Consider the following 12996-nt stretch of genomic DNA (forward strand, 5'->3'; position numbering starts at 1 on the left):
CCCCCCCCCCAACATCACACTAAGACTGCGTTTTTAGACTATTTCGAAAAATTCCGGGGAAAGCTTCCGAACTCCCCGTTTCCTAACAGAATTGAAGAACCTGAAATTGTGTTTTTGGCGTTTCAAGTTCAAAAATTTGCTGGTGGAAGATCACAGGACCTCTTACTTACTTCCAAATACTACCAGAGATCGTCTAAAAGTGCATTTTGAAAATTTTTATTTTCGAGAAAATTAAAAGGCATAGCCCTCAAACAGAGTGCTTGGGAAAATAGGGAGTATTTCTGAGTAAATAGTATGCTTACGATAAAGATCATGTTAATTAAATATAGAAATGGTTCCCTCTCCTAAACAAGAAGCTAAATCCTTTCTCTCGCTGTATTTACATATTACTAGGAGTCAATAGAATGGAAAATGTGGGATCTCAAAAAAGATTTTTGTTCTATACGAATGAAAATTACTTGATAATCATTGGATTAGAACATTCATTTTATTCTGTGACTGAAGACAGGATACGATAATTTTTCGGCACAGAAGTGCGTAACACAGAACTTAAAAGAAAAAGTTTGTCTTGTTTGTTTTTTTTTTAATTGTGAACCCTTACTTGTACCTATAATTGCTTTCCTAAATGTAAGCTGTTCATTTTCATTTTTGTTTCAACTTTATGTATTTCCTGCAAATCTGTTTCTTGCCCTTTTTTTATTTTTTATTATTGATTCATTAAATGCAAGATGCATGAAAACGAGGCAGAGCGATAAAAACTTTAAAATCTGGCAGAGCGAGGCGTTGAGATTTTTTTTCATCTAAGTATTTCGAGATTTTTTTTTTTTTTTTTTTTTTCAGGCAGATATACATGTAGGTAATATTTTCGTGCTTCCTTAGAAAAAGTACAACCCTTAATATTTATTATGACAACTAACGAGGATCAGACACTCACAAGATTTATTAGAAAATTTTAATAAAAGCTCAATGTGTTGAAGTAGAAGCACTATATACACTATATGACCAAAAGCATTGGGACACTTTCAAAAATTCACATGTTTAGGGATTTCTCGAGAAATAATAGTCCAATTGCTCTATAATTTGTTTCGCATAAAATGTATACTCTAGTTGTCATTTTCCAATAAAAATTAAGTCTGCTATTCATTTAGGGGACCGACAACAAATTGAGTAAAAAAGTTTTTTGATAATTTTTCATTGCAAATTGCTGGGAATAAGCTATAATTTTCAGAAATGAGTTAAAAATCTATCAAAAACTTATTTTTATATTTTTGTGAAAGTATCTCTTATACCCATGGAAATATAAGCATTTCTTTCAAAAATGCAAAATTTTTTTGAAGGTTTTCGCCTTATATTACGCAGAGTATTTCGTCAAACGTTACTAAACTTTTAAAATATTTGACAGCATTTTAGAGAAACATAATAATAAAATTTGAAGTTAAAATATTGAAAATTTGTTGAAATATGAACAGTTAAAGCTATTAATTTTTCACTGCGCAGACACGAAAGATAGCAATTTATAACGTTCATAATTCAAAGCTCAGATACATCCTACAATCCATGAAAAAAATTCCACCGCAATTTCTTTAAATTTTAAAAAGTTATCAGCAATCTAATGAGCCGAATTTCTATAATTCTAGGATAGGCGACGAATGGTAAGGAATTGTTAGCAAACTGGCAACACTTTCCTGCCATCGCTATAGAGTGATTCATGATAAGAACAGATTATTTGTTGCTGGTCCCCTAAATGAATAGCAGACTTAATTGTTATTGGATTTGACGTCTGGAGTATACTTTTCATGAGAAAAAAATTACAGAGCAGAGAGCAATTGGTCTTTTATTTTTTGAGAAATCCGTAAAATTGTGAATTTTTGAAAGTGTCCCAATACTTTTGGTCATATAGTGCATGTAATACCTCATGTATTTTGCCGAATTTAGTAACTGGGAATCTGAGACTCTAAAAGTGCTAGGTTTAGTTTTATTGCAAAATTTCAACGCAAGATAGTTTACAAACATTGAGAGTGGGGGAAAAAGTGATTTTTGCCTTTGAGCTTGGAGCAGGGTGAGCACCCTTGCATACAAAGATCAGAGAAAAATCTTTAATTTTTCAAATTCAGGAAATCCTTATCCGTAGCCGTCCGCGACTTTGCCGTTGTTATGCTCAATTTGAAAGAACTTTCACCATAACAACCCCTTGAGAAATGCTATCGTAGCCTTCTCATCTGCATATAGTACTTAGATAAATAAATAAATATTTTTTCAAAAAGAAAAGGATTCAAAGATAAAGATTAGGGGAATTTTCTGGTCACCAGTGGTGAGAAAAGGTATTTATAGTAGCCACATTTTTTTCTAGTCGCCACTACATTTGTAAAACAGGTAACTAACCAACAAAGTAGTATTTAATTTAGCACTAAAATATAAATATTATCAGTTCAAATAAAGGTTAATGTAACTAATTAGTGGCATTAATGTTTATTGTACAATCAAGTATTAACTATGCAAAGAGGATCTAGTTTCATTTTTAAGAATGTTTTCTGCTAACTCGGATGGGGTTGGGGAGAGTGGCAAACAGGCAGAGGAAGTGAAAGAATTTCGCCAACCGATAACTAGTTAGTCCCCACTTTTATTCGGCACTCGATTTTTCAAATTTATTAAGTAGGATCATCCATTTTTAAAGAATATTTTTTGGTTAGAATTTGGAGTTCATTTCGTTAAAATTCAGTGTGGTCATGCAGGCTATCTTTTTTTTCCTTCCTTTTTTGATATTATCAATTTTCAATAACGAACATTTTTCTAAAAATAAAACGAATTTATAAATTTATTGCAAATATTCATTCATTCGTTAATTTTTCCTAGATGAGATCAGGAACCGTATTAATGGGGGAAAAAATCTTCGTTTCAAAAATTAATTTTAGTGCGAATGCAAATAAATTAATATCACAAGCGGGATTGCAAAATGCCGCGCCTTTTACACTGAGTTATTTTTCTTTTACCTATGTAGTCAAGACTCAAGAGGGAAAGAACTAGAATTTCCTTGGAAGGGTCTGTAAAAAGCTGCGGTTTCATTTCGCCGTCAGCTATTACCTCCTTCGACTACTCTGCACAGCAGGGGAGCGTCCGGTCTGTCCCCTTGCAAAATGTGACAGGTCACATGATCCACACTTTCATCGGCCACCGCTCGTTCTATTGGTTGTTGAAGTGTCAATCACTTCACTGATGTACACTGCTTTCGTTTAAAGAAAAGGCCCATTTTCAAGCGAGATGGTTTTTCTTTCCCACTGAAGAGCAGCCTTAAAACAAACCGATTAAGACCTTTAAAAGAAGGATAATATCGCAGTTTTCTTCCTCCGGCAATATGAACTTTAATTCTCCTTCATTATCTATCTTTAAAAAATGGCAACAAATGAAACTTAATTTAGTAAGAAATAACAACGTCAAAAAAGCACAAATTGCAGATTACTGCAAACAAGTGTTTCGGCGCTACAAGGAAGACCTTATTCAATGCAAAAAGTAATGAGATTATGGATGAAAAGACATCCGACAAGAGCCAAAAGCCATCCATAAGCTCATTACTTTTTGCATTGAAACAGGCGTTCCTTATAACGCCGAAACACGTGTCTCCAGATCTGCAATTTGTGCTTGTTATTTCCTACTAAATCACTTTTTAGCACAAAGGTATTTAATTATCTTAAATTAAAGTTAGTTTCACCAAGTACGGTATACTTTCTCAGATGGGCAAAATACTGAGATTGAGTTCCTCAACAGAGGGGGCGGATACAGAGGTTACCGTTATAAGTTTTGGATCCAAAAAAATGCTGAAACTGCTTGGATTTTAATAAAAAACACTAAATCGGCAAGGAATAAGAGACCTAGTAAGGCGTAATAGTAACTAATGAATTTCAAAGGCAATAAAATAAAGTTGTATTTCAAACATGTAACTCTTAAAAATAGATATCTGCAAAGATCACTACTATGGTTTACATTTTTACATTTCTGTCACAAAATATTTGAACACTTTTGATGGATAATATTTTTGATAGTTTGGGGTTGAGACCCCCATGACCATCCCATTGTATCCAACCCTGCCCCCCCCCCTCCTGGATACGTCACTGGTTATACCCACTCCGGAGTGCTTTACCTTTCCCCATGCAGTATCTTTTCTTTAAAACAGCATTTAACAGTGACCTTACGTACGGTAAATTTCACTAGCAAAAGGAAGACAAAAAAAAAAAAAAAAAAAGATACACCAACTTATTTTGAGAATACATTTTAAGACATTACAAACAGTCAAATGATTGATTAAATTAAAATAACAAGATGTTCAATTGAGGCAGTGAGAAGTAAAGGCTCTTCGTGAACAGTTTAAAGTTTTGAGTAAAACGCGTTTAATATTGAGATCCTAGGTAGGCTTTCATTATTTTTTTTCTTCTAAATTATGCTGTATTGCCGCACCTACGAGACCTACTAGTAGGGGAATGTGAGGTAAAGTGAAATAGCGGGTCAAAGTGAAGTCACAAAATATTTTCAGTTTGCAGTGCCACCTATCCAACAATATTTTAACTATGTTCTAAAGCATATAGTTGATTCCAGTCAAAAAATAAATAACTGTAAAAATCAAGGTATATACTCATACATACAAGTAATTTTCCAAATCTGATGCACATATTGCAATGTTTTGTGGTTTGTAAAAAATAATTTCTGATATTATAAAATGATGAGGTTTTTACAATTAACATTTTAAATATCAATCAAGATCTACTGATGCCCAGTGCAGAACTAATTTAGTTCTCACATACTAATTTATTTATTCATTTACTGTTTCTTTTACTGTTTCATCAATATTTATTAATGCAAACATTCATGTGTTGAAAATTATTTTTAATAATCAAATAGAAAATATTTAAGTCCAAATTAAATAAAATATAAAACTTTCCACTTTTACTTTATTTATTTATTTGCTCTACATTCTCCTACTATCTATACTAACTACAACTCGGGGGCGTCAGGGGGGAAGAAGGGGCACTTGTTGCACCAAGCCTGAAGGGGGCCGTGAAATATAGAGGTAAACAGGGGGTAAGAGGGGGGGAAAAGTCATTTGTGACCGTTCCCAAAATTTCTATGCACGCCCCTGCTCCTACTAGGCTAATTGAAATGTAGAAACTTGAAAGAAGATATGTAAGAGAGGTAGATTCCAATCTTTGCCCCTCACAGAAACATCGAACTGTTCAGTTTCTGGGTAGACTTTCATCATTTTGTTTTTCTTAATCAGTGCATCAATTGTATTTAATTTTGTGAAGATGTAATTACAGGGTTGCAATCAGAGGGCCCCCTCAGAAATCAGGCAATCAAAAGGTAGTTAACCCCCTCCCCCCCCCCCTTAAACGAAAAAAAAATATAAAATGGGAAATATTCACCTTTTTACTTTATAGGTATGTTGTTATCGTTCTAAACGTCATTCGATACATATGTAGTTATTTTTATTCTCGTAAATAAGACTTTTCTTGATTAAGTCTTTTATCTTTGCAGTAGTTTTACAAACGAAATTCAACTTGACGTTCTGCACTAGAGAGACGGAGGGGCCTGTGTGGCCCCTTGCGTAGTTTTTTTTTTTTTAATAACTCGAATAATAGAGTGGAGCTTAATGGAACTTTCTGACTTTTCATTATATGACGAATAATAGAGTGGAGCTTAATGGAACTTTCTGACTTTTCATTATATGACACTATATGAATCTTATTTAATCATTTAGTCATTCGCCTCATAATACTGTAAATATTGATCCTTATATCTAAAGACGGGAGGGGCCACAGTGGCGCCTAAGCTATTTTACAACAAAAAAAGTTCTTTTTCCCTTTCTCCGAATTGTTGTATCATAGAAAAACGGCTATTCACTCTAGTTTCACCCGTAACTTCCTCCTTACTTAGCCATTTGGGATTCCAAATGCTATATACAGTGCCAACTGCTAAAGCCATTGATCTTTAAAAGAGAAACTAATTTTACCTCTTGGTGTGTAAAGATAGAAGAACTAAAAATAATTATGTATTAAATTTTAATTTAGTAATAAAAGAAGATGCGTCGGGCATGTTGACTCACCCAGGAAGAATTTTTAAAAGAATTAACCCAAAAAATGCTTAGGGGCCATATTGGCCCCTTCAGTCTTTCTAGGGTATACGAAAATTTTCAGCCTTTCTAGTGCTAAACACTTAAATTGTGAAACATTAAACTAAGGTAGTTTTAAGTTTTTGCAAATGGGCTATGAAAAAATGCACTAGTTAGGAACACGAAACATTTTTTTTTTGCACGAAAATGATGTCGGCAATTTACTTTTAATTATTATTTTGCTAAATCTACGAGCAATACAAAAATGTACCGCACAAGAGGAAATGCTACCTCAAAACTAGAGTATGAAAAACAAAACGAATGAAAAGAAAAAAAAAAAAAACTAGGCTAACAGACAGCCGATTTGTAGAAATGTTAGTAGAAGAAATGTCTTTCCTGAGATGGCTTTGTTTTTTCCTTTGCGCGTAAATCAAACGATACCTCTGTTGTCCATTTCCTTTCTAAACTTTATTTTGCTTTGACATTTAATTTTTGTCAAATATAATAATTTACAAGTAAGTTTCTCATCGTTTAAAGGTGGCTTATCGATGATGAAACATCGATATTTTTTTTAAAACATCGACGCTTTTACCATCGATGTATTAGACATTAGGGCAAAGGTTTCCCAAAGTGGATGCCGTGGTACCCTAGGGTGTCACAAGTAGAGGCCGGGGATACTGCAAGGTGTCCGTTTTATCAATGTATGCAATGTAACAGAGATAGGCTAGGATTCCGAGAGAAAATGCTAATTCTTCAAAGAATGCAGCGAATCGAAAAAGTTTGGGTTGCCAACTTAGGGGTTTTCCCCCTAGATTTAGGGGGGGAAATTTTAGAATGGGGTTTTTTAGGGGTATAAAATTTTTAGGGGTAAATTTAGGCATTTAAATTTTAGGGTTTCATTAGGTAAAAATGATTTTTTTAACCTTTGGGGATGCAATGTTCGACTGTTTTATTTCATTTTTTTTACTAACATGCATTTTTTGAAGCTTTTTGAACCATTTGTTTTGATCAGAAATGACATAAAAATGAAAAAAACATGCCTTAACTCACTTAGCATCGAAAATAGCAATGGTCACGTGACCTTTTACTTGCCATGTGTGCCGTCACAGTAAAAGATCACGTGACTTTATGACGTCACATAAATCTATCCATTCGCATTTAGGGGTTTTTAGGGGTTTTATGTGTTGAGTTTAGGGGGAAACATTTTTAGGAGTTGGCAACCCTAGGGAACCACCGCATGAGGGTACATGTTTTTCCTAGCATCGATGTTTTGCATTCGATGTTTCTTTGATTTCGATGTATTATTACTAAAATTTTAATCTATTGAACCAAAAATGTAAAAAAAATAATAACAATAAAATTAAAAAAACAGCGAGAAAATGAGGGTAACAGTTTTTCAAAAAGTTTGTTTACTTTATTACTAGAGCACAGATCATATGCACTAAAAAACATCAAAACATGTCTGTAAAATTGCACCCTTATTCTTTTTAATGAAGAGAAAACGTCAAATTTGTATAAAAATATGATCGGTCTTTCTGATATCACATTGGACTATTAAAATGATAGATACATATTAAAACAATTATGCACACAGAAATTGATATGCTCATTTAATTAATTTTATTACAAAAATTCATGTGTGTTCCACAAGGATTTCTCCGAATAGACATTGCCTATGTTCTTATTGCTTTTGTTATTTAATACCACTTCTGAAAATCAATAATAAATTCGACTTCTACATACGTTATTGTGCTGTATTTTGTGGATTAACGTTACTCCGCGTGCTGTGAAATATTACTCACTACCTTGCCGTTCAAAAATTATGTTGAATTCTTCTTTGACTTTCTCTCTTTTCCGCTGATCACTAGATATTTCGTTGATTGGTACATGTTTGACACATTTGTTTCATATCTTTTTTTTTAGAAAAAAATCTTAAATTAAATAAAAAACACAGCAATATGCATCAATTTTGAAAATTCGCTGTTTTCATGCATTTAAAAGCACTATTGTCAAAAGCAAGAATACATGCAATTGCATATGCACTCTCATGCATTAGTATAATATCCTATTGATCTTTATCACCTAGATTTCAAGGTTTAATATATATCCATTAATTGTGCACTAAAATTAGTGTTAAATATTGTTGATTAGAATAAGTATGCAGATGCTTTTAGGCAATACGAAAAAATAACTTTTTAAAAGATAACTTGCAAGTGTCAATTGCACGCGGGGGAAGACTCATGATGGAGCGTCTTACGATTCCACGCAGAAATGTATGAGCTTCTGTCAAAGTTGTTTCACAAAACTTCAATAAATGCTGCATTATACATGGCTGTACTGGCGATACTATGAATGAAAATTCTATAAATGGCTCTATAAAATAGCTATTTAGAAAGAAAGGTATTCTATACGCATTCTGGTGAAAATTATCTCGATACTCTTTTCAATGCTTCTCAATGCTGTTTTAACACGCGGATCGATAAAAGATAAAGAAATTATTTCGCTTGTTTTTTCTTTTTTTTCGTTCCCCCCCCCCCTAAATTTACAAAGAAATTTACCAAGTTTTAAAAAATAGTTATACAAGTTAAATGAAAGATTTTAATTATGATTCACCTAATGCAGTGGCTGTCCTAGCACAAATGTGACTCGGGGCGAAAATTTGCAGTGTCGCCTCCCCCCGTCCAACCCGAAAAGAAACATTAAATGTTTTGTGTAAACTTCAAGTTTATGCATTTTCAAAAATAACTCATTTTTATTTCAAGTCAAGCATGAGTTATGAACGCATTTTATGTAAGATTTATCGCAGACGCACACATAACCGCCACTTCCTCTTTATATTGTGCTCCAAATATGTTGAAATTTGATATATTAAATATAAATTAAGATATATTGAAAACAAATTCAGATTTCAAGTATTTATGTTTTTTAAAACTCTTTAAGCTATTTTGGGTATTACCAGGTGCTAACCGCCTCCCTCGTTCTACCCCCCTCCCCTCCCTTGTAGAAACGGTCTTAAATAATGTTTTAATTTGAAAATTGTAAAGTTCACATGCAAAAACATTGTAATTATAATTTGCAAGTAAATAAACCTTTGGGGAAATTAACAGATAACGAGCTGATGTGTGCATCGCATGACTTCCTTTTACACCAATTTAATGTTATTTCCCCATTATTGCAATTTTAATGTGATTCAAGAGTTAACACTAAATATCACCAACAATGGCTACATTAAAACCAGATTTTTTAAAAAATCGCCGAATTTGTCGCCAAGTTGGCGACAAAACTTGGCGACCAAAAGCTTGGCGATAAATCGCCGTGTCCTCCAAATTATAACATCACTTGAGTTTGCATCGAAATTAACAATGAATCCCCCCCCCCCAAAAGGTGCAAAAGATCCCATTAGAAACACCCGAATGCAAGCAAAAAGAAAGGTGCACAACTAGACCCCACTAGGAGTCTACATACCAAATTTCAACTTTCTAAGACATGCCGTTCTTGAGTTATGACACATACATACACACATACGCACATACATACGTACATACAGACGTCACGAGAAAACTCGTTGTTATTAACTCGGGGAAACGTCAAAATGGATATTTCGGGCGTCTATACTTTCTTAGGTACATATGTACGTGTGGTCGGGTCGAAAAAAAACTCTACATTCATTTGGGGGTGAGCAAAATGAAAATTAAGGTCGATTTTTGAGTGAAAATTTTTTCGCGAATACAATACTTCCTTTTTTGTAAAAGGAAGTAAAAAGCAGAAAATTTAAGTAAAACGGTCGCACTAAGTTTTATTTTTATTCTTTTCTTGTTGGAAACCTTTTCACGTTAAAAGAGTTTTCTTAAATATGTAACCGTTCTGAAAAGCAAAACTCAATTGCGAAAAGCATGAATATTTGTTTCAAGTACTTTATAATAATGATATCGTAGTTTCAGTTAAGTTGTTTAAACAACCCAATGTTGATACTTCTATGAGCGACTGATTTTTCCCGGCACGACAGGTAGTCACTGCTGGGAAGTTTCACTGCAGGAATCTTGCTGATTTTTATACTTGGAGAGCAGGTCATGTACACGCACATGGACACCGTCAGGGGTGTCCACCTGGGGGGAGGGGTCATGACGCCATTGAAAATTTTAGGGGGGTATATTGAGGGGTACTTTTCTCTTTTTTTTTCTGGGAAGGGTGGCTCTTTCTCTTAGAGGTCGTCATGGTATATAGGGTTTGCGCGCTTGCTCTTGGGGGGGAAGGGTGATGGGAACCTCTCGTCATATTGCATAAATTTTGGATAAAATTGCAAATTCTCCAATACATTTCTGAAAATTTTAAATAAATCTCTTTTATTACTTACTTTTATAATCGGATTTTTAAGTTCCTCTTTACAATATTTCATCTACTTTATTATGAAGAAAAGCGAACCTACGGTTCATATTTTCGAAATATGTTTCTGATATCAACAAACACGATTCACGAGCACCATAAAAAGTATTCTGATTACATTTTATAATCTAATATTCTCGCTTTTATAACATGTTATGACTTTAGGAATATTATGCGCAAAAGCTTAGTTCCTTCACAAAAAAAAATTAAAATTTGTCTTAAACTCTATCTTAGTATTTTCATGAAGATTTTTTTTTTTTACACATTGTTTCTTGACAAATTCAACGTTTATGAGAAGAAAAAACGTTTTTTAAGTTATGCTAAGATTACGCGGAAATATCAGAAGGTGTAATGGCTTTTCTCTTTGCCTCTTTGGCATGCCTAAGATGTATTTTCTTAAGAGCTGAACTTCGTTACAACTTTCTCTCATTCTCTCTCAAACGCCAATGTTTTGAAGCTATTTTAATAATCTCGTTAAAAATGTGCTTCCGAATATATTCACTCGCTTTGCTCAGAAATTAAATTTTTACTAACACTCTTTTTAATCACTAAACTTTTCATGAACTAAATTAGTTGCTGTGTGAATACGTGTTAGATAAGGCTCAACTATCTGAATATCGCTCACAGAAAAATGAACAACAAAACAAGAAAAAAAAATCTTATGAAAACTGGAAAAAACCAAAAAAAAAAACGATTTTTCATTCGTAATTTTTAATTTAGAACTGAGCTAGTAATTGCTTTTGATCATCTGTCGTGAGTATAAAACATAATCAGTCCATAAACGCCATCGGGTCCGTCGACACTGGGGGGGGGGGGGGGGGGGGGCATATGGCGAAGAGAGCAAAGTGCAGAAAAATTTCGACTCATTTTATATGAAAACAAATGAAGGACGAAATGTGAAAGTGCGTGTAGAATTTTTTAAAAAGAAACATTATTAACATATTACACGCTGAAATAAATTAATTAAACAATTAACTTATTCATTAATGGATGCATTTTTTTTAAATATATGCATATAATTGTGTGTGTGTGTGTGTGCGTACGTGCGGGTATGAGTGTCTGAACATCAGCATGGGGGAGGAGAGTCAAGGTGAAGGAAAAAAATGTATAGAAGCTTCGACACATTTTATAAATGAAATAAAAGAAGAAAGATAATGAAATTGTGTACAGAAATTTGAAAAAATAAAAATAATAACTTAACAAAAAATCATGAAAAGTTATTAACCATATACTATTGTTAAACCGTAATTAAACATCACTTTTGAGAACTATGAAACTCGCTGTTAATTTTCACAAGAATATTACGAATTAAACGCACAAAAAAGAATTAATTTTTTGTGGGTCCATAAAATGGGTTCCAAGCGTGCTTAGGAACTAAAACTGGTGGTTCCGCGTTCGTGTGACCACCTAACAGGAACTTTTACCTTGCACCCCAGAACCCCCGGTCACAAAACTGAGGTGGGTACAGAAGGCCCTGGCCCCCAAAGGCTGTTGCATCACTAAGTTTAGTTTAATTAATTAATTAATATTATTTTTGCATTTAATTAATTAATTTAATTAGATGTTTTCTACGGGGCATTCTGGAGTCCCACCTTTTGAAAGCCATTTCTGTGTATTACACCCAAGCCTGTTTTTTTGTGTGTGTGTGTGTGTGTGTGTGTGATTTTTTCGTGCCCTTTTTTTTTGTGTGTGTGTGTGTACACTCTATGATAATTATTTATAAAACGAGTGCGAGGTAGTATCTTCAATTGACAACAGTGGCATCCCGACGGGAGGTCTCTGTGACCTCCCAAAAATTTCCTTATTCGGGAAATTTTTCGGGAGTCGGCAAAATTATTATCACTTGGTTTATTTTGATCTCCACGCAGAAAATAACCAAAAAAAAAGGGTTATTTTCTGCGTGGGACTTTTTTTATGCGGTTCCTATCCACCGCATTAAAAAAAAAAAAATTTAAACAGTGTTGTGAAAACAACTTTTTATAGCTACTCGTAAAGTTTCGAACATTTTTTTAATGCGATTTTTTATGCGGTCCCTATCCACCGCATAAAAACAAGTTTGGATGTATAAAAAATTTCTTACAGGCAAAAAAAAAAAAAAAAAAAAAGAAAAAATCATTTACACGAAGATTACAGAAAGAGATTGATAGGCTCAGCGTTGTACTATAACGGTACAGCCGCGAGTCTTACCTGTTGAGCGGCGTTCCGTAGCGACCTCATGCTATCCTCGTTTATCCGAACACACAGATGGCAGAGCACAAATGGAGCACACACAAGTCCGGCATGCGTTTGCTTCGACGTCGCTTGCAACACTGAGTGGAGCGCTCACTGCGTCAAGAATTAGCTCTCCATTTTCTTCGTCGTTTTCTTTCTTTTGTTGGAGAAAAAAAAGAGAAAAACCGAATCCGAAACACGTTGGCCTACATAAGGGGAACTGGTAAACTCCCTTTCGGCGGGACGCATGCGCTTTGGTGTCACAACTTCGTCAGGCAGAAAGTGTGACACCGATTTTTGAGAGT

The 12996-nt window shown here is 34.0% G+C and overlaps 1 protein-coding gene across 1 annotated transcript in view; it reads right to left on the minus strand.

Moving 5' to 3' along the window:
* The window catches only part of LOC129229299 (oviduct-specific glycoprotein-like), a 144020-nt gene extending 131245 nt beyond the window's left edge, over positions 1 to 12775 (minus strand). The window contains exon 1 of the mRNA XM_054863576.1: positions 12668 to 12775. Within this exon, the coding sequence (XP_054719551.1) occupies positions 12668 to 12697 (30 nt within the window). The 5' untranslated portion in view covers positions 12698 to 12775. The remainder of the gene's footprint in view (positions 1 to 12667) is intronic.
* Positions 12776 to 12996: the final 221 nt, after the last annotated feature.

This window comes from Uloborus diversus, chromosome 9, assembly GCF_026930045.1.
Source record: "Uloborus diversus isolate 005 chromosome 9, Udiv.v.3.1, whole genome shotgun sequence".
NCBI lineage: Eukaryota > Metazoa > Arthropoda > Arachnida > Araneae > Uloboridae > Uloborus > Uloborus diversus.